The following is a 24,694-nucleotide window of genomic DNA, read 5'->3' on the forward strand; positions in this document are numbered from 1 at the left end:
CTTGGAGGCGGCTAAATTAAGATGAGCTCATTGAGCTAAGGGAAAGAGTCGAGCTCCAAGAAAGAACAATCACTAGACTCAGGACTACCCCTAGAGCTAGCAGAGCAGGAACCGAACAAGAGGGAGCTCTTGTACCAGCTCTGGAAGACCAGGTCCGAAGCTTACAAAGAGAGCTAAGACTAGAGCAAGTGCAAAGGTTGCACATTGCAGAGGGATCATTGGCAGCAGAGGAGAGGCTCACTTTAGAAAATCAAACACTAAGAACAGAGAATGAGACCCTCTGCAAACAGCTCCAAGATCTACAAGAGCAACAAAGAAGAGAGACAGAGACACCAAAAGAAGAATCAGGTGGAGCAGCCATAGAGCTACCAGAAACTGGAGAGGCAACCACAATTGAAGATCCAGCCCCAGTTCACGAGGTGGTCTCGACTTCAGGAATCTCTGAGGAAGAAGAACAAAGGCTCCATGAACAAATAGCAAAGTCAACAGAGGAGAGTGCCAAGGCGGAAATGGAATGGGAGAGGAGACTCCTCATCTCCATTAGACTTCAGGGATTAGACACAAAAGTGCTCCATGAAGAGTGGATGCAACCCAGCCTGCCTTTCCCTCTGATGAAATTTGAAGTGATAAAGACGAAAAAGAGAATAGAGGAGGAGCAGTATGTCGCTCTTTACGAAGGCGACATCACAAAGGATGAACAATCAAAGAAGATAGTAGGTTCACAACTTAGATGGAGGAAAGGTTGGCTGAACAAATACCCAGCCTACCTCATCTACTTGGTAGAGGCTCCAAAGGAGATTCGGGAGGATGCAACCTTCTGCCCGGCGCCAAGAGTCAGAAGCTGAAAAGAGCATGGCAGGATTGCAGAAAAGAAGCCAAATTGGCTTAATTACCCCAGGATACCAGGACCAAAGGCAGGCGAGAGAATAGGTAAAGCCTACATGGTGAAAACCCTAACGGGCACCATCAAACTCTTTACTGGCTCTCCTGACCTTTCGTGTCAGATGCTCAAGAAAATCTGCAGGACTCTCTTAGCATGCATTGAAGTGTTCGCGCCAGATAAAGCCACGACCTCGAGTATACTATCGACGGCCGACACAGTGACGGATATGATGTATGATCTTTCATTGCAGCCTTCTCCAAAGGTGTTACATCTCTTATACCAAAGAATTATGTTTTTGCCTAGCTTCCACATGCAAACATTCGAAGAAGCTTTCTACACCGGCTTTTTCGCTCACGAAAGCAAAATATTCGGCCCAACCTTGACCATCGGCAACCTACGCTATGAATCACATTTGCAGATGCTCAAGACGACAGGACTCTATTGACCAAGCCTAAAAGTCATGTCAGGGACGACATGAACGCGGAGGGGGGGAGTGTTGAGCCAGCAGAGCCAGCAGAGGATCATACCCACATTTTTTCTCACACTCATCATTTTTGTAACCATTGATTGTAATAAATGTCTTTCCGACATTGATTTTGATTGGAGCCATTCATTAAGTAACGGGACTCAATTGAGTTTCCAGTTTGTAATTCCGAAGTAATTTCACTTGCCGATGTAATTAGTTAGAGATGTTCTCACCTCCAAGGCTGAGGTATATAAGCCAAAGTTTTGTAACCTAAGGGAGATTCAGATTATTAATCAAAGTGAGTTTTTGAGCGCCGTGACTGTGTCTGAGAGAGAGAGAGAGAGAGAGAGAGAGAGAGAGAGAGAGAGAGAGAGAGAGAGAGAGAGAGAGAGAGAGAGAGAGAGAGAGAGAGAGTCTTATCTACTTGCTACGCGAGCTACGGAGCCGCCATTGGAGAAGCGACACCGCCATTGTGTTAGCAACGACGAGAGCTACGTACTGATACCAAGAGTGCGCGCTATCGGCTTCTATGTGTGGTAAGTTCCTACGAGCTTCGGTGTGAGTTTTCTTCCAACTCGTGTGTCGGAATAGAGCGTCCAGCATATCTATAGAACCACAACGAGTAGAGCTACACATTAGTACCATCGGGGTCAAGTTTCGATCACCTGTATTTTTCGGCCTGTCTTCATACGCGTTTACCGCACGGAGTGGTTATAGGTTGATTTTGCAGTTCAAGTCTTTAGGGTGTTGTTCTTACCTAGTGTATAGACTTCCCCTTGAGTTTGAGATCAATTCAATGATTCTAGATCCTGTTTCGTATAGCATTCGTTCGTAGTACGGATTTCAGTCACTTGCATATTTTAGAACTGAGATTTGATTTCCTTAGTAGTGATTGTCATTAGAAGGTCGAGTAGGTGATTTGACACCCACCTAGTTGTTTCCATGCGCCTACGGGTCAAGCTCCGTCCTCGTCTGACAAATTCTGTTGTTGGTTGAGTTCTCGCTATTTAGCTTCCGCTAGTGGCGTAACCGCCTTAACACCAAAGCCCTAAAGCTAAAAGAGGTAGAAGAAGCGGCAAAGAAAGCTGAGGAAGCAGCTACCCAAGAGCAAAGCCAGGCATCTCCCCGACCCACCTCACCGCTGTTGGAACACCAGGACCGTCCCATGCCTAGTCCACCCACACCACCAGGCCAAGATACCAATGAAGAAGCTAAGACCGAAAAAGAAAAAGATTCTGAATTCACCCACCAAACAGAAGCTACACAAAAAGCTAACCACACCGAACGACATGAGGAAAAAGAAGCCGAGCCAGAACAGGAGCAGGCAGCAGAAGAAACTCAAAAGCCGGCGAGAGAAACGGATAAAGAGGTAGATACAGCAAAAGAGCATACCACTGTACACGAGAAAGAGCCCGAGCCAGAGAAGGCAGAAAGGCCAACACCTGAAGAGACGGTAAGGGTTGAGACCACACCAGCTATTTCCACTCAGCCATAAACTGCCGAGGCATCAAAGCCTTAGGATGGCCAAGGAAAAGAACAACCATCCACCTCTACAGTGCCACAAGCACTTACAACATAGCAAGAAGCAACACAGGAGGCTACAGGCACATTCCAACTAGCAAGACAGGAGGAGTGGCAGTCCAATGATGAAGTAATTTTACAAGTAAACGAGTATGCAAGGCAGATGCAAGACATGACGGAGAAACTCCGCTCAGCAGCCTTAAACCGCAGCACAAAAGCCAAAGAACTAGAAATGGTCATCGATGCTCTTCAAGGAGAGCTCGACGACAGGATGATTACTATCAATGATCTCCAAAGGCAAGTGCAAGAGCTAAAGACAAAAGTGGAACATCATCAGATAGCCAGGGACAAACAACAGAAGGAAATGGAGGAGTTAGGTGACCTCCTCACTAAGTTATCTGATGCCTGCAAGGTGAAAGACGAGCAGCTGACATAAGTGACAAATGAACTTCTTACCACCTCACTGTCAGTTCAGAAAATTCAAGTGCAGTTAGATGTCACCAACGCTTCTCTGCAATATTCCGAGTAGAGAATCAATGATCATGCCATTTTTTTGCGGCAAATAAGAGAAAATCCAGCCATGGCCTCAATCAAGGGAATAGATGAAGTGTACAAGGAACTTGATAAGAAAAACAAAGATTTAGAACTGGAATTGAAGCTTGAACAGTCACAACGCAAAGACCTAGCACTGATGTGGGTCCAAAGAGAGGAGGAGCTCCTAAAGGAGATTGCAGATCAGAAACGTATGAATCAACTCCTCAGAGATGGAAAGCCTGACACACAAGAAGAGGAGGCACTTCAGAGCCACCCCAAATTGACATTCCCTTGGTCTCGTTTGCTGAATATGAGACGTAGTCTACAGTAGAGCCGAGTGTTGATGAAGACTTTCAGGTCCACGTTACTAACGAAGATACAATGCCAATGGTCTAGCTGTCAAAAGCTGAAGAAGACACACTGAAGGAAAAGATCACCTTAGAGGTGGATGAGCAGTGGAGGGCCGCTATGGATTGGGAGTTGAGAGTTTTACACTCTGTCAACGTCACTCAACTCACTCCCAATCAAATCAAGGCTCAATGGCACCAGCTATCCCTGCCATACCCTCTCATCAAGGTAGAACTCTTACAGGTAAAAGAAAGGCTATACAAGGATATGCAAGAAGATGGCGCAGATAAAGAACACCCGAAGTGGAGGTTAAGCTGGTTGAACAAGCATCCGCGGTACCTGATTCTATCCAACATTTTGTCCTATACCCAGAGTAAGGACATGGCAAGCGCATGAAGCACTACAGAAGAAAAGGCCAACATGGCTCAATTTCCCTAGGCTGCCAGCTCCAGAGAGAGGCCAAGCGACAGAGGAATACATGGTGAAAACCCTAACGGGCGCCATGACATTCTTCAAGAGTCTGCCAGATCTCTCTTGTGCAATGCTATATAAGATCTGCAGGATGCTACTCACATGCATACATGTTTTCAATGAGCCTGAGCAGACAGGAGCCCCATGGCTCTCATTTTGAGAAGGGAACAAAGGCCTATGCTACGATTTGAGTGGGAAACCTTTAGAAGAAATCCTTTATGGATTCTATGCCAGATGCATGTTCCTGTCGTCGCATAATATGCTAGCCTTTGAAGAAGCATTCTACACTCGATTCTTCACCTGGCGAACAAAGATATTTGCACCGGTGATAAGCAACCTCACATCCAAAATTGTAGGCTATTCAGTGGTGGAACTGAAAAACCAAGTCACCATGCAATTTTTGCAAGTGCCTGACAAAGAACGAAAAATCAGATACCAAAAGGCACTGGAAGCACTGAAAGATCGCTTCGCCCACCGTCAACCCGAAGACTATTTCAGTCCATAAAGTTGTGTCAAAGGACAACACAGGCAAGGAGGGAGGGAATGTTAGCAGCAAGCTAACGCGGACACCATTTTTCGGAGTTCTCCTTGTAAAACAATTATTATTTTGATAAATCGAGAATATTGTAACTCCTATTTTCTTGGTAAACTTTGTAATTAATGAGCCGGGGCTACAAGCTTTCAGATTGTATCAGCCAGTCAATTCCCAGCTTTGGTAGAACTCCAGATTATTAGTTTTGACCACTCAAAAACCTTGGCTAAGGTATAAAAGCCAATTTTTGTAAGTTTTTTACAAGTTTTTGGATAAGAAATACACAACGTGAGCTAACGGCGCTCACTTCTCTCCTTCTCACGCTTCCTACTCCCTCTCCGGTTGTCACATTGCGATTGTGTTTGTTGCATTGTAACCGTAGGTAAGAGCTCTACGCATTGACGTAAGCCATTCACAGTATTTCGTAGCTTTTGGCGTCGCCGACCCACGGCCTAATTTCATCATAACTAGAAATTTACACTTTTAAATTGAAAACTATGCATAGGCGGGGTATTGGGGCATCATTGATAAGCATTTAGATGCATTCTGGGTCAAAAACGACTAAGTCAAAAATCCACTACTGTTAATAATCGCAATTTTGGAACTTGACCTAAAGTGGGGTTTGAGGCCATAGGCCTGTGTGCTTAGGTCTTATAAATTTTTCCTAGAAGTTTCATTACGTTTCGATGTCGTTTGATGCTGTAACGAATGTGAATTGTTTGCCGATGTGAGCGATTAGCTTTTGGTGATTTCAGTCACTTGTGTTAACCCTCGCGGCTCACAGACACCCTATCACCTACGACGGACATTGTATTATTTACTTGGTAGAGTCAGGTACCGGGCTTGTCGGTCCAATAGGAAAAGGGTAAGAGTGATCGCCGATGAGAGGCGCACTCTAACTGGAACATTCAAGGGATTAGTTGGCTAAGCATGGGCACCCAAGTGTGAATGGGGCGAGCTCATATAAAAGTCAACTAAACCTAAAATTCACTCATTCTCTCATTTGTGCAATTGAAGAGTGCTCTTGCTCCATCTCCATCTTCTTCTTCTTCATCTCCTTGTGTGTGTGTGTGTATGTGTGACACAGAGAGAGAGAGAGAGAGAGAGAGAGAGAGAGAGAGTGCGATCGAGCATTGTGGCTGCACGATGGCGGCGAGGCGGTTGAGCGCGGCGTAGCGGCGTCTCCTTCTTCTTCACGGCGAGGAATCCTCCATGACAGGAAGCGTAGAGCGGTGAGTGACACACCAACGCCATCTTTGAGCTTACTAGTTTAGGCTTGTTGTGTGCTTGGAGCCATTTGTGGCTCGCACACGGTGTATCGGCAAGTTCCTTGCATTGACACGTGCGACATACGCGCACATTTTTGGCGCCGTTGCTGGGGAATGCCATACACTAAGTTTGAATGGCACTCTGTGCTTCTTTTGTGGTGCAATTTCAATTGTAGGAAAGGTAAGGAAGGAGGGTGTGTGTGTTGAGAAGAAGGATTTTGTGTTATACTGTGTATTTTTTTTGTTAATGGAGTTTTCAAAGGTACTGTGTTTATTCTCTGTGTATTAAGGTTGTTAGTTTTCTTTGTTAATGGAGTTTTCAAAGGTATTGTGTTTATTCTCTATGTATTAAGGTTGTTAGTTTTCTGTGTACAATAAGTAGGAAGTAGATCTGTGAGAGCTAATAGAGTGTGTTAGTGTGTAACAGTAGGTGTATTAGCTAGAAGTAGGTAGATAGAGTGTGTGTGTGCTCTCGCGTAGGTCGTGGCGACCTTATCCTTTAAAAAAAAATAAAAAAAATAATTTAAAAAAATAAAATAAAATTTAAAGGACCGAGATCGAGAATATCTCTCAGACCCAAGCCCAAGCTCACGCTCAGGCCTATGCCTCAGTCGCCTTTTAAAATTATGAATTTTAGCTTCACAAGTAGCTAAAAATCAATTTTTTGAGGACCAACGGAACTTCAAATGCTCGAAAATTGTGCTGTAAAGTACACAGCGACCCTCTAAGTGATACGCTCATTTTGAGCTATCACACAATTAAATAAAAAAAATCAAACATTAAAAAAATATTAAAAACGTAAAAAACACGAGTGAAAACGGACGCTTAAAAAAGTAAGCGGTTAACCTTCGAGGCTATTCGTCGACGCTTGTAGGTTGCCAAAGGCACATGCATCTGCGCTCTAGTCGTGTGCTAGAGACGGAGCAACTAGAGAGAATTTCGACTTACGCAAGTTCTCAATATCCACCTACTTTAGGTTCCGGGCCCTCGGCGGGGACCCAAGGTAGTACAAACCAAGACCCGAACATAGCGGCTAGTGACTCTTCCTCTGACTACAACGTCATCGAGGGTTTCCCAATGCCTAATCCTAATAGCTCAAGCCAAGACATGCATGCCATGGGGCCGCGGTCCGGGCCGAGCGTGCTTAGCCTCCTGAAGGAAACCTTTAATAGAGCCACTCGCTCTGAACATGGAGCTAATGATGTAAATGAGGGGGGTGGGGAAGTAAATTCTCCATTCATGACCAATGTAAAGCCTATGGCCTTAGAGAATGTGCACGTGAATACTTCATTCACTGCACCTCCTGACTCTTCAGAGTTATTTCCTCCGAGGTCATATTACCCGATGGTAGAAGCCTTGCCGAAGTGCAAGAGGTTGAGCGGTATATTCTTGCAGCGAGGGAAAAGGAAGTCGAGAGCTTACGCAAGGCGGAGCAACGAAGAGAGTTAAAAGCGAAAGCCCCTATGTCAATATCCTTGCTAAGAGAGCAATTGAGTGCTCCTGACTTAGCAACCGCTAAGGGCCAACGCCTAGAAAGCAACATTGCATCTAGCTCAAAGGACACCCCTAGCACCTCAATCCTAGATGGAGTGTTCTTAAATGAGAACTGGGAGTACGAACTACAAACAAAAACTCTAACCGACCTATACACCTATCACGTGGGTTGGTTAGATGTCCTACAATCCACAATGGGTGCTACTAGTGTGGAGGATCAACAACAAAGAGTTTGTGAGGTCATCCATAGGGTCATTGAGTTAGAGAGACAGAACAAGGGGATCAATATGCCTTCAACGGGTCTCATGAGATTCTTGGATATAGGAAAGGCTAAACAACCGACCTTATCACAAATGGAGACTCCCTCGGTAAGTCCGATGGATCCTCCATATGTTGTTTCTCCAGGGGTCTCAGTGCAATCTGAGCCCACAAGTAATAGCTTCACCTTTCCAAGTCTAGCTCATCTTTCCCTTGATGACACCACGGCTACCATGCCTACCCCAACGATGGGCATGCCGAAAAACACGCCATGGACCTCATTTGTTAGTAATACACCGCTCTTGGGGCTTATCAAAAGCTTCCTATATCGTGTGCGTCAAGAGGTTATTAATAATACCTCAATATACATACTATATTTACACTACGTGCCTATTTAAAAAACCCCCACCCCCCTCTGCATGTATACATTTTGATACATTTTGATCTTTTAATAATCCTCTCCGGTTAACTCACGTGATAACATACACATTCTAAAAAGTGACCGCCCCGGGGCACCGCTACATGGTAGCTCAATGCCTGCAGCAGTACCTACAAGTGTGTACCAATCGTATACACCCATGGGTCCTCGTACTCATGTAGTCCCTACCCCTCCCATTGTTTCAACTACCTATGCTCCACAACCACAATACCCAATTTCTTATTTCCATGGGACTATACCGGCTAGCATTAGCATGTCACATCCGACGTCTGCTATGCCTAGGGCCACACATATGAACTTTGGGCCACCACATGGCACAACATCGTACCCAACGTGGAACCCAAGGGCTTCCTATACATCAAGCCCAATGCCAATACCTACTCCACATGTAGTCTCTGGAGCACCTCCACCCACGGTGCCTGCTCACTTAGGTGACTTGGCAACATTTGCTCAAGCTATTGGTCAATCTATTGCTAAGAATATGCGTAACACGCCTAATAGAGAGCCTAGAAGTAAGGCAGTACAAATAGCCAAGCTCAAACAAAAATTTAGTGGAGACGGGGATGTGAGAAAGCATATCGAAGTGTTTGAACAAATATGCGATTCTCTAGGGGAACACAATGACCTGCATAAGAGCAATGCTTTAAGCCTAACCTTAAGTGGGAAGGCAGGGGATTGGTATAGAACCCTAAGGGTGGAAGGAAAAACGATTTACCCTACTCTTAGGAGACTGTTCTTGAAAGAATACATACGAGAGGGAGTACTTTGGGGTGTAGCCTCTCAGCTCCAGAAAGCCCAACGAGAGGAAGGAGAGTTGGTGAGAGACTTTATTAGTCGCTTGAAGCATTTGAATTCTCGATGTAATCCAAATGAGCGCTTCAACAATAACCAATTGCTTGATAGATTAATTGGGGGATTCGACATGAGGATATCTACAATGGCTTAGTCATTAGAGGTATCACCACTTGGGAAGCAGTCACCACCAATGCGATCCAATTGGAGGATAATTTAATGATTCAAGGAGAAAGAGTGTCTGTTGAGTCTAAATCTATTAGCTCATAAGCATCGGGGCATCAGCCAATGACCCTAAAGCCTATTGCTAAGGAGCCAAAGATATCTGAGACGACTTTAGCAGATCTCACCAAGGCTATTCAAGAGAGTCTTAGAGACAATCGTACTCCGCATAATAATCATATGTATCCAAGAAGGGTGCAACAATGGTGCTCAGTATGTTATGGACCGCATAGTACCAGTGAATGCCCTACTTTTAGAGTAAAATTCAATGGGAACTGCAATGCTTGTGGGAGGTATGGTCATCAAGCTAAGGATTGCATAGTATTTAAGCGCGTGATGGCCAATAGACCAACCTTAGCATGGACAGACACACCTCGAGTGCCTGCATTGATGCTGGCCCCACCTCTTGAACAAACATCACAACACATGGTCCATAGGGCCCAAAATGTTGTTCAAACAACACATCCGAGAATCACTTCTATGAATCAAGTGGGTTGTGAGTCATCTATTGCTTGTTTGGAAGGCTGTGAGGAAGATATAGATCCTAATATTGCCTATGGGATGGATGTGCTTGAAGAAAGTCCACAATACTACATGGAGGACTATTGGGGACAAGTCAAACCTATATATCAGGTAGCTGCTCTTGTGGCAAGAGGCCAAAATATCAATTACACTGCTAAGAGACCACCTCTTCAATGCTATGAGTGTGGAGGTCCACATCCTGTAGCCGAGTGTCCTATTAGGCTACAAAAGAACGCCACACTAATGCAAACCAGTCAAGCGATCACATCTACAATGCCAATACTCATGTGTAATCGATGTGGCATAGATCATTTGATTGCCCAATGTCCAAATAATCCAAATGCACCAAAGATCACGCCATTAAACTTGATTGAAGTTACCGAGGAGACATCACAAAGTACACATGTGGTACCAGTAAACGTACTCACACGATCGATGCTCCAAAAACAAAATTATATTCTTGAGGAAAGAGACACGGCATCAATTGCCCAATCTCAGAAAAAGAAGAAAACACAAAGGAAGATATCGCAAAAAGTAGCGAAGTCAGACCCTAGTTCAAAGACCAACATAGGGACTGGTGACGACCCCGTATATATGAACGACACTGAAGAAGATTCGGATTCAGGTGAAACCATGGAGACCAAAACGACCACTAACATAGAAACCAACAAGGAAGATCTTCATGAGCCACAATGGCCAGGATCCAAGAAGAAGATAGGAACTTATCCAAACCCTACAGAGGAGATTGAGCGAGTCAAGCAATTAAGGAGTTTGGTAGAAGATACCCAAAGGGGTCTAGAACCAACACCTAGACAGATCCAGATTACAGACACTTTGTTCCCTACGCAACAACAACCTCACCAAGACCATAGACCCTTAGCCATACCTAGTGTCATCCAAGAAGAGAGTGACTTAAAGTCATGGGAAAGTGGGCGTACTCACTTCTCGATGGAAATAATGTTTACAGAGGGACTACCTGATCCTATCAAAGAAATGGAGATCCCATCTTTCCCACGTCAAGGGACTCAAGGCCAAAAGGTGCCGTTAAACATTGCCAAATTGATGGATTTCATGTCTTCAGAAGTTAGAACCACCATCATGTCCAAACTATATAAAGACCCCAAGTTAGTCTCAGCTCTTCGAGCCTTCCTCAATGGAGAACTGAAGTTTGGGCTACCACAATTTGCACAGATGGAGGGAGCTGGGGAGATGCCAATAGAGGAGGAACACTTAGATCCACAACCCAACCTAGATGAGAACCTTGTTATAGAAATACTTGTTAACAAGTTAGGACAATACTTTGAGGGTGATGAATCCAATGCGACCATACCAATCACTACTAAGGGATTATCTGTGAAGGGAATCCTTGATGGTGGCGCTGGGGTTAGCATTGTGACTAAAAATTGCTGGGAAACTATGGGAAGACCTCACCTTGCGACCACAACCATAGTAGTGAAGATGGCCAATGGGTCTATTGTTAAACCTATTGGGATGCTAGAAGATCTCAAGATCAAGGTCTTTGGAAATAAAATAAGGATTACCTTTATTGTTATGGATTTCTCCAAACACACTATGGCATCGGAGATGATCTTAGGACGTCCTTTCATGAGGGAAGCAAAAATGGTACATGACTGGTCTAAAAACCATGTCTACTTACAGTTCCAAGATTCAGTCATTCGAGTGGATCTTGTGACGGGTCGAGCACATCCTCTAGGAAACAGGTTTATAACTGATCATAGATCTGACACCACAGTTCACTCGGCCCCATTGCAGTATTGTTACACGTGTAAAGCGGACACTGATGTTGGGGAAGATTCTCCTTATATGGATGTACTACCTGGGATGACTGAGTCGGACAATGTGGATTGGGTCCACCTAGCAGCAACCATAGACACTTGGGGAAATAGGGGGACGACCTGGGTAACACCTGAGGGGGATGCAATACCACCACTTGTACCCTTAAACATGTTAGAAGCAATGCATATAGCTTCTGACAAGACTCATCCTAATATAACGAAGAAAACATACAAGTGGGTCCCTAAATCTTCTTTAGCGACCATGGTTGATGCTAAAAAACAGAAGCCCACATTTTTGGCGCCTTGTAAGAAACGTCCCACTCGCTCCAAGAAAAGTAAGAAAACGTGGCGGTGGATTCCTAAACGACTATTGGAAACCCAAGGCTACTATCAAGGAAATGATCAAATCTGGGTGCCAAAACGTAAATTGTACTCTTACTTGTCACCTGCCCCATGTGAGCCCAATCTCGTAGCTCCAAAACAAATCAACGATCGCGGAAAGAAAAAATTCACAGAATGCTACACACCCGCTCCAGAGCTAGTTTGGTACCGAAGAAAGAACAATTTGTTCCACCTAGCTCAGAAAGGGGGGAGTCCCATGAAGCTTCTAGCTCCTCATGTAATGCATCCATAGAGGTAAAAGCTTCTTCATAACCTTGACCTACAATAGTGGACCTCCATAAAGCTACAAACGAATCCACACCTCCCCGTGTTCAAGAATCACCTGATGAACCACTTCAAGTTCGATCCTGGGAAACTACCTTACCACTCTTACAACTCGACGAGGCACCTAAGGTAATAGAAAACTACTGGCAAAAATCCCCACCTATTACCAACTGGAATAATTGGTTTCAAAGGGTGACAAGCTCATTTCAAATGGTATGATCTACCCAAAAAAGGGGGGAGTGTTTGCTGATAGTCATCATTCACTTGCTTCCCTGTCAACCTTCCTCCCTGACCTCTCAATCTCCCAATCTTAGGAAATGTATATATATAGCCTTATACTCACAGAAAACAAAAATAATAAAGAGCAAGAGCAATTAGCAAACGAGTATGCACAATAAAAGTCAAAACATTGACCAAGACCTACACGTCACATCCGGTACACTGAAATAGAAACCTATGTCATCAGACACCTTTGATCCTCATCACTCAAGTGATGGAGGGTAGGTAGAATTAGTACGATAGGAGTGTTTCTGTTTTAAAGTTGAGTGATTGCAAAGTTCCTTTTTCCCACTTATGTGCCTCCTAGAGGTATTCTTTGTGTTTCCTAGTTACGAGAACGTGTTGTTGTTGTTAGGATTTGGACCTTCATGGATCTTTATGTCGTTCACTCTTCAAATCAAGTGCAATTATCAACACAAACAGGTGTTTCTTGTCCATTAGCATGGCCCCTTATCTTTTTTGCATCTATGTTTGTCTGCTTTAATTGTGATTGGTAGCATAATATTCAGTGCATTTGCTTAGTACCAAACGTTGAATTCAATGTAATTTTTTGTCATAATCACTTGTCTGGGTTTAAAAATCAAGCAGTCTGACTAAGCTAGTTTGACCAAGCTAGGTGTTAGATATCTTCTCTTAATACCATGGGGAATGCCTTCCTAATAATTAATGGTTACTTAGGTTCTTAATCCGAGTTAGACAGCATTGTGTGAAATGTACTAGGGCTTTCTAGTGGGCTTAGTCCCTATTGATCTTTAGCTTAAGTATTATAAAGGGAGTTTACTAGTGTGATGAGCCTGGGGAGGGTAATAGTGTTATATGACCCCCCAAAGTTACAAAATTAAAATGCTAAAAACGAACAAACAAAAAAATCAAGTGCCACAATGTAAAATCTTAAGTTGGAAGAGAAATCTCAGCTTGATTTACTTCACTCACATGTATCACCTATGGTACTAGAGCCCTAGAGGTTCCCAGTGTGGGCGTTTTTCCTTGAAAGCAAAAACCCAAGGCATACAAAATAAGCACACACATAAAAATTGAATCACTGTGAAAAGACTTTGGGGGGTCAAAGAAAAAATAATTAGTCAGGCGATGATTTCATGAGAAATTCCTTTTATCGTAGCTTAACTACAAGGTCTTCTAGGTATAGCCTCTAGTCAATCCTCCACATGAAATACTTGGCTTTCGCGATTAAACAACTTAATTGACCAGAGAAAATTAAGAAGCTTACCCATGGTATTAATAGTCAATCTTTAGTGCCTTTCGACTGTTAAATTAGTGACCCCAGACTTGTTTAGTTTTTGACCTTCATAATTGTTTATGCGTTGGATTATATTGCAATTTAATGTTTATAGCTGACAAATGGTTTAAATTTTTGTTACCAATCAAGTTGTCTGTCTACAACTGCATATGCTTTTTAATTCTATATGAGAATGCAATTACTGTGCCAATGTTGTTTGATTTTGCAGTGACTACAGAAGGCTAAGGACATTCATCTCAAATGCTCTTCTACCTCAACGAAAAGCTTCAACTCAATAGCTTCCGAGGACAGAATCTACATCAGGAAGGGGGGCATGTTAACGCTCACGGATCACGGACACCCTATCACCTACGACGGACATTGTATTATTTACTTGGTAGAGTCAGGTACCGGGCTTGTCGGTCCAATAGAAAAAGGGTAAGAGTGATCGCCGATGAGAGGCGCACTCTAACTGGAACATTCAAGGGATTAGTTGGCTAAGCATGGGCGCCCAAGTGTGAATGGGGCGAGCTCATATAAAAGTCAACTAAACCTAAAATTCACTCATTCTCTCATTTGTGCAATTGAAGAGTGCTCTTGCTCCATCTTCTTCTTCTTCTTCTTCATCTCCTTGTGTGTGTGTGTATGCGTGAGCGTGAGCGAGAGAGAGAGAGAGAGAGAGAGAGAGAGAGAGAGAGAGAGAGAGAGAGAGAGAGAGAGAGAGATCGAGCATTGCGGCGGCACGACGGCGGTGAGGCGGTTGAGCGCGGCATCTCCTTCCTCTTCGCGGCGAGGAATCCTCCACGACAGGAAGCGTAGAGCAGTGAGTGACACACCAACGCCATCTTTGAGCTTATTAGTTTAGGCTTGTTGTGTGCTTGGAGCCATTTGTGGCTCGCACACGGTGTATCGGCAAGTTCCTTGCATTGACACGTGCGACATACGCGCACAACTTGAGTGTAGCTTGAGTTAGATGCGAGTTGTTAGTTGTTTTCCAAGAGATTGACAACCTCTTGTAGCCTCTATGCACTAGTCGAGTCAGCTTCATCCCATGGTTTGACAAATTAATTGTGGTTCTCGCTAATACTGCAATAAGATAGGATAGTGAGGTTAGACATACCTCCCACAAATGACACTTGGGATGGTGCCTCTGAAAGAGGGCATGCATGTGAACACATTAAAAACTCTAGCAAACATACTCCATTAAACCCTTTGCGATCATGTAAACTTAGAAAGCAAGGCTCGAGGCATGCGACACATTTCAAGGAAACATACACAAGTAAGACCTAGCTTATCGCATGACCCATAATATACGTGGCCATTGTTGAAGTTGTCAAAAGGTTGCCCTTAAATAGACACACTATAGTACCCAAATTTACAGACTCAATGTTTATGGCATGTCTTAGCTCTTATCTACAGTGAAAATCAGGTTGTGGAGGAAGGGTTGTGGGTGGTCGTGTTGTAGAGGCGACGAATGATCAAGAAGATAAGCGGAAAAATAGACAAAGGTGAATGAGTGGGTTGCTAGCTCCCCCGATGTTTACTCATGCCAATCCAATAGTCACACAATTAATTGGCCTACCCCACTGTTGATAGCCACAGATACATGATATGACTCTCCTCTTGAATATATTGCCATTCTCCCTCTCTTCTTCATTATTGTAGCAAAGTCCCCTCCCTCTCTCCTTTGATATTCCCATTGTGCCATTCTCCCTCTCTCCTTCATTATTGTAGCAAAGTCCCCTCCTTCCCTCCCCCCCTCCCTCCTTTGATATTCCCATTTCGTTTACTCTCTCTCTCTCTCTATATATATATATGTGTGTGTGTGTGTGTGTGTGCCATCTTTTAATGTTACGCTTGAGGTGCCCATCTCCACCACCTTTGTCCCATGTGGCTTTGCCTTCAATTTTCTATGCTCACCCCTATGAGAAAATGCACCCCTACTCTAGTGCTACTTTTGATAGCCCTTTGTCGGTTCAATCACCCAAAATATCTTTAGAATTTGTGTGAATTCCCCAAAGATCGATTGATCCAAAATTTTCCATGTTTATTATTTTTAACATATATGATCTATTTTTAAGGGTCTTATGCAAAGATTTCCACCAATAACCTAGTGGAGCCTCTTCTTTATCTGATTGAATGGGGTGGAATTAATTGACATGAATTACATGGCCAAGTAAGTAAGCAAGCCACTTCTTGAAGTCGTCATGAGGAAATTAGGTGTTGTCAAAGAACATGCTATACTTGGCAAAACTTTGGTCGTTATGTATGTCAAAAGTGATGCCCATAAAGTTCTTTATGAGCTCTCTGTTCAAAATATGGTCTCTTGGAACATGTTAATAGTAGGATATGCCCAACATGGTTGTGGCAAGGAAGCTCTATGCTATTTTAACCAAATGGGAAGGGAAGGCCTCAACTGGAATATACATGTTACCTCCTTGGTTGTGGTTCATAACAACTTTTCCCTTTCCCTTGCGCAACTTCCATCATCTTCAACATCTTGCTTCTTGTAGTAGTATGGAGCTTTCTCAACCAAGCAATCAACACTAACCTTAATAACATGTCACATACGCTTCTCCGTTCTTCCTCAAGCAAGTCATGCGTGACAAATCAACGAGCATTGAGGCTATATGCTCACGTATTGGCAAGAACCTCAGACTTTGCAATAATAATCCCCTTGACTCTATTTACAATTTGAATTAGATTGGAATTTATTTTGACTGTAATACATTCTAAATAATGTTAAAAGGGCATTTTCACATTGTAATTTATTTTCAAATTGTAATTTATGCTGATTCATATTGTCATATTTTGTAATTTATTTTCACATTGTAACTTATTCTGATTCATATTTTCATATTAAAAGTGCTCTCCTTCTCATTAATTTCAATTTTTATTCTACCTCTTTTATATCTATTTTAATTCTTGCGGTGTGTGCCATAGGAAGCATCTATATTCATAGCAATGGATGTTTTGAATTGACAAGTACACCTCCACCTCGACAGAACTGCAAGGTTCATATTTTTCATCCAAACCTCCAAGCCTATGAGTTTTCTTAGACATCACCTAAAGACTGCGGCATAGAGCACGACTTTTGTTCCTTATAATTTTTGGGTAGACACAATATCGACTCTCCACCATACTTCCGTATGGCGCTTTTGCATGATGTGCACTATATGCTCAACATTTTCACTCTATGCCTCATTGCAAGACAAAATGTTTAACTATTCACATTGTTTTTATGTAGCTTAGAAAAAACAATGTCCTTTGCCTTGCACACTTGGACGACACCGTACATGATTACTAGGCCTGTAGTGCACTTCAATTTTTACTTGGTAAGCCTAATGTGCTTTGGTGATTTGTTGAGCCCACAATGGGCCACTTGGCATGATCTAGGCCATTGCTCCCTAATGAATTTTTAGAGTTCCTCAATGCTACTAAATTGTTCAAGTCCTTTGATATACTTGGTCGTCTACTTCTAGATTTGTTTATAGTTTATAAATTGCTCATTGGTCTTTACAATGTCCTTGATCTCATGTCTATGAAATTGTCCGTTGTCATAATGTCCTCTCTTCTATGTCTATTGAATCTTATATTGAACATAATGTCCCAACAACCTTCTATAGAAATGCCTGCTAAGCAAAGACTAGTTCCTTCTAAGCCATGAATGATGGAAGGGGAAGGGGGGTGTATAGGGGATCCAAAGCTAAGAGAGGATGGTGGGTGTGGAATCCTACCTCTGCAATATCGATTCACAAGCAAAGGTGACAATGGCTTAGAATTTTTTGGGTCAACCAATTCAAATGGAGATCTTGTTTGATTACTAGTGAGGAACACCCATTTCCAAAATCGACCACATCTTGTCGCCTTTTGTGTTGAAAGGGAAGGTGGTTTTTGAAGAGCGGGAGGTGACCCAAGTTGGAGGTGGTCGTGGAAGTTCCAAACACTTTCTTGTTCGATGGTTGAGTGCCAACCAACATGCATGCCCCTTTCGCCCTCATTGCGGACGTATTGTCTACTAAGTTTGAAAGCCCCGTCCCGCCTAGCGTAAGGCGGGGCTAGAGAAAATTCTCCTCTCATGCGCCACAAGCACTTTGCACGGTCACACAACATGCACATCTTCTCCGCTTGTAGCAATTAGCTTTTAAGTTGGTAGCATTTGATTCGCATGCAACTGCATGAATGCATGATTTCAAGCGTTGCTTTCGATTTCAACTCTTGCACTACGAATGCTCTATAAATATTCAGATTGGAGCATATTTTTCTAGGGCTTAGCCTTGGTTCAGACTAAATCGGCGGAAGAAACAAGCCTTCGCAAATTTGCTGCTGCCTAGTGTGAACAATGTGGAGGAGGAAAATAAAAAAGTGAAGGGGGCTGAGAGAGGCCATCAACTCTTCCGGGGGGGGGGGGGGGGGGGGTGGTGGAAGAAAAATGGAGGGCCCGACGGAAGAGTGTCTCAAACTCCAACCAATCAAAATTCGCCATGGAGGATTGACGCCCCTTTGCATTTTTCTTCCCCGCCTAGTCTGAACCCACCCTTAGAGTGGTTGTGTCCAGCCCCGGGTTGCGCTGTAAACTCTCGATGGGACCAGTGTGCTTAACCTCTCCAAGCACCAGGCGGGACGAGCCTCTCATGTGAAGCGAGCATTTTGAGAGTGGATGAGAGTCTAGAAGGAGGCTACAGCTGGCGACGTAGGGAGCAAGCATTGCGGGGACCACGTCGGCAGGTGTTTGTTTTTCAACTCCTGAACATGTGTGTCTTGAGCGCCGGCGCCGGCTGCAACAGCGCCTTGCTCTCGAGTCTCTTCTCTTGGCGGGCCTTGTGCCAACCTGGACTCTACAGTGTGTTCGGCTCTTTGCGGTGGGCCCTACACCATGTTCTTCCCTCCAACCCTTGTGCTCGTACGCGCTCTCTCCTGTCCAAGAGCTTCGTCCCTCTCGCCCCAGACGCCCTGCTCGGTTCCCCTGCTCGGCGCCCAGAGCATTCCCACAACCACATTCTCCCCTGTTTGCCCTCACTCCAAGAGAGAAGAGCGCGCCCACCCACACATACACACACACACACACACCCACTCTCTCTCTCTCTCTCTCTCTCTCTCTCTCTCTCTCTCTCTCTCGCATTCCCACGCTCAGCAGGAATTTCGCAATGTTCAAGCACGACTAGCTGAGGGTTATCATGGTGGGAGGTCGCGAGGTCACGACTAGCTGAGAGCAAGCTGGGAGGGCGCAGGCGCGCGACGTTCTGACCGGAAAGTAAACAACCCCCCGCCCCTCTCACTTTCACAGAGTCATGCCCTCCTCTCATTCTTCCCATCTGGGGGGAAACAGAGCTCTTTTGCTTCTGGTTCTCTGCTTCCTGCATCTCTACATCAAGGCTAGCTGTGTGACGGACCCGCAGGATTTAGCGGTTCTGCAGGCGCTTCTAAAGAGCGTAACAAACCCTAGCCAGCTATCAAGCTGGCAAGGCGAGAATCCATGTGACGATCGCTGGGACTATGTGCTCTGCAGGGGGAGCAGAGTATCGCAGCTTCAGCTCAAGACCGCAGCTCTAGAGGGGAGCCTCCCTTCGACTTTAAACCAGCTTTCAGGTCTTGAGCAGATCGCTTTGCAAGGTAATTCTCTGGGTGGCCCTCTCCCTTCCTTCAGTGGTCTCTCCTCTCTAACAACCGCTTACCTTGGGGACCAGCAATTCACAAGCATACCTTCAGATTTCTTCAAGGGTTTAAGCTCCCTTGTCAACTTCACACTGCAAAATAATCCCATCAACTCTTCCACTGGATGGAGCCTCCCCTCAGACATTGCATCTGCAGTAGGCCTCACCACCCTTGTCCTCACGAACACCAGCCTCGCAGGGCCGATCCCAGATTTCCTCAGCACTCTTACAAGCTTAGAAGATCTCCGGCTCTCCTACAACCGTCTTAGTGGCGGTATCCCTTCCTCTTTCAGCAGCCTCGTGCAACTATCTCGATTCGAGCTCAACAACAATGATGGAAAATTGCTAACTGGCCCAATTGATGTTGTCGCGAGCATGCCGTCCCTGACAATGCTCTGGCTTCATGTTAATAACTTCACAGGTACGATCCCTGATGCCCTTGGCTCTTTGGTATCCTTGGTCGAATGTAGGCTTAATGACAATCTGCTAGTTGGTACCATACCCTCGACATTTTCGGCATCCCCATCCTTGAAAGTGTTCACCGTCAAAGGCAATCAGCTTCTTGGACCAATACCCAAGGTTTCGATCTCGGACGCATCGGATTATACCTATGCTGACAACAAGTTCTGCCAGACAGAGATTGGAGTGGTATGCACAACAGAGGTTTCAGCACTTATTTCCTTTTTACAACATGTGAATTATCCATATTCTTTGATAAACTCATGGGATGGTAGCGATCCGTGCTCTTTAAAAGGCATGACATGTGCAGGGGGTCAGGGGAAAGTTACATCAATCCATCTTTCGGCATCCCAGCTTTCAGGGACAATTTCTCCTGCCCTTGCAAATCTCACTTCTCTTATGGAATTGGTCCTCAGTAATAACAACCTCACGGGTACCATCCCAGAGTCTCTCACCATGCTGAGCTCTTTGGTGCGGATAGATGTGAGTAACAACAATCTCTATGGACCTGTTCCTTCTTTTGACAAAGATCGGGTAGCACTGAATGTCACAGGTAATGCTAACCTCAACAACACTGCACCCCCTTCAAGTGTGATTATGCCGCCCACCAATAGTCCCACCAATAGTCCCACCAATAGTCCCACCAATGTCCCATCAGTGCCCTCCTCTCCCTCAGATAGTGGTGGAGGAGGAAGCTCAGATAGTGGAGGAAGCAAGAGCTCTCCATCACATGTGGGCACCATTGCTGGTGTGGTTGTGGGGGTTTTGGCAATTGTGATCTTTGCTATTATTGTTTTGACTGTTTGCAAGAAGAAAAACCAAAAGTTTCGCAGAGTTCAGAGTCCGAATACCGCATATCTAAGGGCTCCAGGAATTGGAGATAGTGGAGATGTTGTGAAGGTAACTGTAAACAGCATTGCTTCCCAAAATGGAGGGCATGATGTTCTTAACACAAGTAATAGAACGGAGAGCCTTCAAGTACTCGAAGCTGGCAATCTTGTGATCTCCATTCAGCTTCTCAGAAGTGTAACAAATAATTTCAATGAGGAGAATGTGCTGGGCCAGGGGGGTTTTGGTGTTGTTTACAAAGGGGAACTAGATGATGGCACGAAGATTGCCGTGAAACGGATGTTAGCCTCTATGGTAAGCAGCAAAGGTTTGGAAGAGTTTCAGGCAGAAATTGCCGTGCTCACCAAAGTTCGACATAGGCATCTTGTTGCTCTCTTGGGGTATTGTATTGAGGGTAATGAGAGGCTTCTTGTCTATGAGTATATGCCACTTGGGACTCTGAGTCAACATCTTTTTGAATGGAAGTCGCTCGAATTGCCGTTTTTGACATGGGACAGGCGCTTAAGTATTGCGTTGGATGTAGCGCGTGGAATCGAATATCTGCATGGGTTGGCCCATAGAAGTTTCATTCACAGAGATTTGAAGCCATCCAATATCCTTTTGGGAGATGATTATAGAGCCAAGGTATCAGATTTTGGGCTGGTGAAACTTGCACCAGAAGGGGGAAAATTTTCTGTGGAGACGAGGCTGGCCGGTACTTTTGGATATTTGGCTCCGGAATATGCTGGTAAGAGTAATTGCTCCACAACTATGGTGTCTTGTGGCTTTAGTCATGCATGCCTGCTTCTAGGGCTTTCAATTATGTTGCGTGTTCAAGTTACTGCTGGTCTTGCTCCTAGTGTTTGATGTTTGTGAGATGTTCTGTTCTTTATAGGAACTATAGATTGGACAAGGCATAGTTTGTGTGATGACTCTTGAGGTTCTTGACTTGATCTTTTGGTTTGATGCTGGGTGTGCAGTGACCGGTCGTGTCACAACAAAGGCCGATGTTTTCAGTTTCGGTGTGGTGCTCATGGAATTATTGACTGGGCGCAAAGCTTTGGACGGGACAGAGCCGGAGGAAAGCATGCACCTAGTTACATGGTTCCGACGACAGCTAGGAAACAAGGGCTCTCTTTTCAGTGCCATTGATAGTGCTCTTCAAGTGAATGATGAAATTTCACAAAGTATCCTTGTTGTCGCAGAGCTAGCCGGGCATTGTACGGCCAGGGAGCCATACAACCGACCGGACATGGGCCATGCCGTGAATGTGCTAGCACCTCTTGTAGAGCAATGGAAACCAACGAATATTGCAGAAGATGATGAGGGCATAGATCTTCACATGACTCTTCCACAAGCACTCAAAAAGTGGCAGGCTTTTGAGAGTGGTTCCTTCAGTTCTTCTGAATACATCGAAGACAATGTTGGTGCGTCAATGGCGAGTCTTCCTGCTCGACCAGCAGGACTTGCTCAGACATTCACATCAAATGATGGGCGGTAGAGATGCGTCTCTTGTTCGAAGCATCAACTTCCGAGGAAGCAAAGGTGATGCAACAGATGCAAAGCAGGTTGTGATGGCATGTCATGAGCTGCAAATGGTGTGCGGCTTTCGTATGTGAAAGTTGGAGATGGCTGGGGGTCATTGAATGTGTATGTGAAGTGGTTTGAGGTTTACTCTGTTGGCCCTGACTGCCCAAGGGAAGGCTTGAAGACAATCTCTAGCGAAAGCTGCTTGAGTGCCCGCTTATATATGTACTATTGTGAGGTAGAGAAGTAGGTGTCATGCATTGAAAACAACATTTGAATGGAGCTCAGGATCTCAAATTCTTAAGTGTGAGCATGTACAGCAATAATCAAAATGAGACTTGCTCTGAGGGTATTGAAATGTTGCTGAATCTGATGATTTGGGAAGAGGAAGTCTCTGTGAGCATTTTGAGTTTTGTATTTTGTATCGGAGGGCCTGTTCACACACAAGCCAGGGGCGAACATTACTGGCAAGAGGGCAGCCACAAGCAAAGGAACTAATGATTTGAGTCATGGGGTTCTGGGATTCAATGGGAATGTGATACTTTGGGGTAAACCAAGGTAAGTGACTTTTTTCCAAGTGTTTTTAATTGATTATCAATTAATTGATTATCAATTAATAGAATTTGCCGTATTTTTTAACGTTGGAAGGCTTAGTGGTTTGTCCTTTGGAGGGCTTTTGTGAACAGGCCTGTCATATTTTTTAAGGTGAAGTTAATGAGACAACCCTTACGCCTGCAAAAAATCCAAGATATAATTGTTTACACTGAAAATTAAGGTCCATTGAATTGTAACCGTGAATTTTCGGGGAACTGGGAAAATTTACACTACTAGCTGGGACATAGGAGCACTAATACATGGGGTATAAGTAAGGTCATTAAGCCAAACCTAGCAAATGAAGAACTATTGAGGTGGGTGGGCTTGTAGTAGAGATGGATTGTGTGAGTGCATCAGTGTTGATAGGTTTGTACTCTGCTATCATGATAACAACTTACAAGATTGAATGATTGGTGACAGCATGGAAAACAATAAATGGCTATGGTCCTTGTGTTGCTAAACGTCCATGTTGGTATCAATTGCTACTTGAGAATCTAAGAGATATATGTCCATGGGATGTTTGGTTGATGATAAGAGTGCAATGTCAGATTGTGTATCGAAGAACGGAGACTTTACAGCCAACAATGCAGCCTTCAAACAATTGTATTTGTTCCTTGAATATGGGCATGTTCTATTAAGTGGTCCCATGTAGGTATGTATAAAGATGTGTTAGTATTTCTTAGCGTCGAAGATGTTTAGCATAGACATTTGTGAATTGGTTTGATGGATAGTAGTTTCTAGGTGTCCTCTTCAAGTTATAGTGGAATTGCCTATGCATAGGCTTCATACGTATTCTCATTCTCTGTTTGCATATGCATGCTCACATCGAGATTTCGTGCACACCCCCTGATCAAAGGGTAGTGAATGCTATATCTACAGAGCCTCTTTGCTGTGTTTTGCACCTTGGCGAGGCCACATTTCACACAGATTCACAAGTAGCAATTTGGTATGTCTTGGGTTGCTGTCTCACAACATTAGTAGATCCTTCATGAAGGTTTGCTTGTGCACTTTGAAGCTCTCCATAGCTTGGCTTGCTAGTGCAAATTTGAAGGTCCTTGATTATTGTTTGCTTGTAAAAATGCTCATGTCTAAAGGAGCATTATCCAGCTCACTCAAACATTCTTGCCTGCGCTCGATGCTCTTCGTAGATAAAAGGGCAATCCAAAAATACCTTCTGAAAAATAGAGAGAATAGTAGGAAGGTTGAAGGATGTGTAGCCTTAGGAATATTCGCTTGAACTATATGGATTTTTGAAGCGCATTGAAAATATGCCCCCACACCATTCCTCTCAAAAAGTATGGAAAGCCAAGGAAGAAAAGACCCTGTAGCATTGATAATGACAATCTTTCTTGGAAGAATGAAAGGGAGAGCGTAGCTCAATTGGTTGAAACTTGAGGCTTCATGATGTAAACCCAAGGTTGAGGGTTCGAGGCTCACGGGTTGCCCCGTATAGGTCAAATGAGCATATAAGACAGATAACTAGTAATTATGCATATTCTCTGACCATTGCCTAAGAATGTTGCCATGAGTCTATGCATTAGATTGGTCAATATTTTGAGAACAGATCGTCTTTACCTTCGAGGTGCAACAATCGTTGTTTGCATGTGTTCGCGTATTAGATTGGTTATGGTGGCTTGGTTGGAGTAGTTTGTCCTATATGTCATAGCATTCTCATAATTGTATGGTTATTATGCATACTATCATTGTTGCCATGAGTTTATTTATTAGATTGGTTATGGTGGCTTGGCTGCACTCGTTTGTCCTATATGTCTTCTCCAATTGGTTAGAACTTAGATCTATAATATGCACACTTCTCCACTATTTCTTTTATCATCTCTTAGGAAACCAGAAAACCTTCCTTTTTGTTCTTCATTTGGCGATCACGATGATTGAAAGCTATTGCT

General features: G+C 44.1%; 2 protein-coding genes across 2 annotated transcripts; both read left to right on the plus strand.

Annotated features, from left to right (window-relative positions):
• Window positions 1-2,514: 2,514 nt before the first annotated feature.
• Window positions 2,515-18,893, plus strand: LOC147441401 (uncharacterized). The gene is made up of 2 exons (XM_086483430.1): window positions 2,515-2,802; window positions 18,426-18,893. Exons 1-2 carry the CDS (start codon window positions 2,515-2,517, stop codon window positions 18,891-18,893), a joined length of 756 nt encoding a protein of 251 aa, XP_086339556.1.
• LOC147441402 (receptor-like kinase TMK4) lies at window positions 18,877-22,314 on the plus strand. The gene is made up of 2 exons (XM_086483053.1): window positions 18,877-21,417; window positions 21,650-22,314. Exons 1-2 carry the CDS (start codon window positions 19,020-19,022, stop codon window positions 22,168-22,170), a joined length of 2,919 nt encoding a protein of 972 aa, XP_086339179.1. The 5' UTR covers window positions 18,877-19,019; the 3' UTR covers window positions 22,171-22,314.
• Window positions 22,315-24,694: the final 2,380 nt, after the last annotated feature.

The sequence above is a fragment of the Adiantum capillus-veneris genome, chromosome 15 (assembly GCF_014529385.1).
Source record: "Adiantum capillus-veneris isolate H3 chromosome 15, ASM1452938v2, whole genome shotgun sequence".
NCBI lineage: Eukaryota > Viridiplantae > Streptophyta > Polypodiopsida > Polypodiales > Pteridaceae > Adiantum > Adiantum capillus-veneris.

Coding starts and splice junctions, on each gene's coding strand:
- LOC147441402 (XM_086483053.1), top strand. CDS start 19,020: ATGCCCTCCTCTCATTCTTCCCATCTGGGGGGAAACAGAGCTCTTTTG. Junction 21,418..21,649: donor TTTGGCTCCGGAATATGCTG/GTAAGAGTAATT, acceptor CTGGGTGTGCAG/TGACCGGTCGTGTCACAACA.
- LOC147441401 (XM_086483430.1), top strand. CDS start 2,515: ATGCCTAGTCCACCCACACCACCAGGCCAAGATACCAATGAAGAAGCT. Junction 2,803..18,425: donor GGCCAACACCTGAAGAGACG/GTAAGGGTTGAG, acceptor CTGGCGACGTAG/GGAGCAAGCATTGCGGGGAC.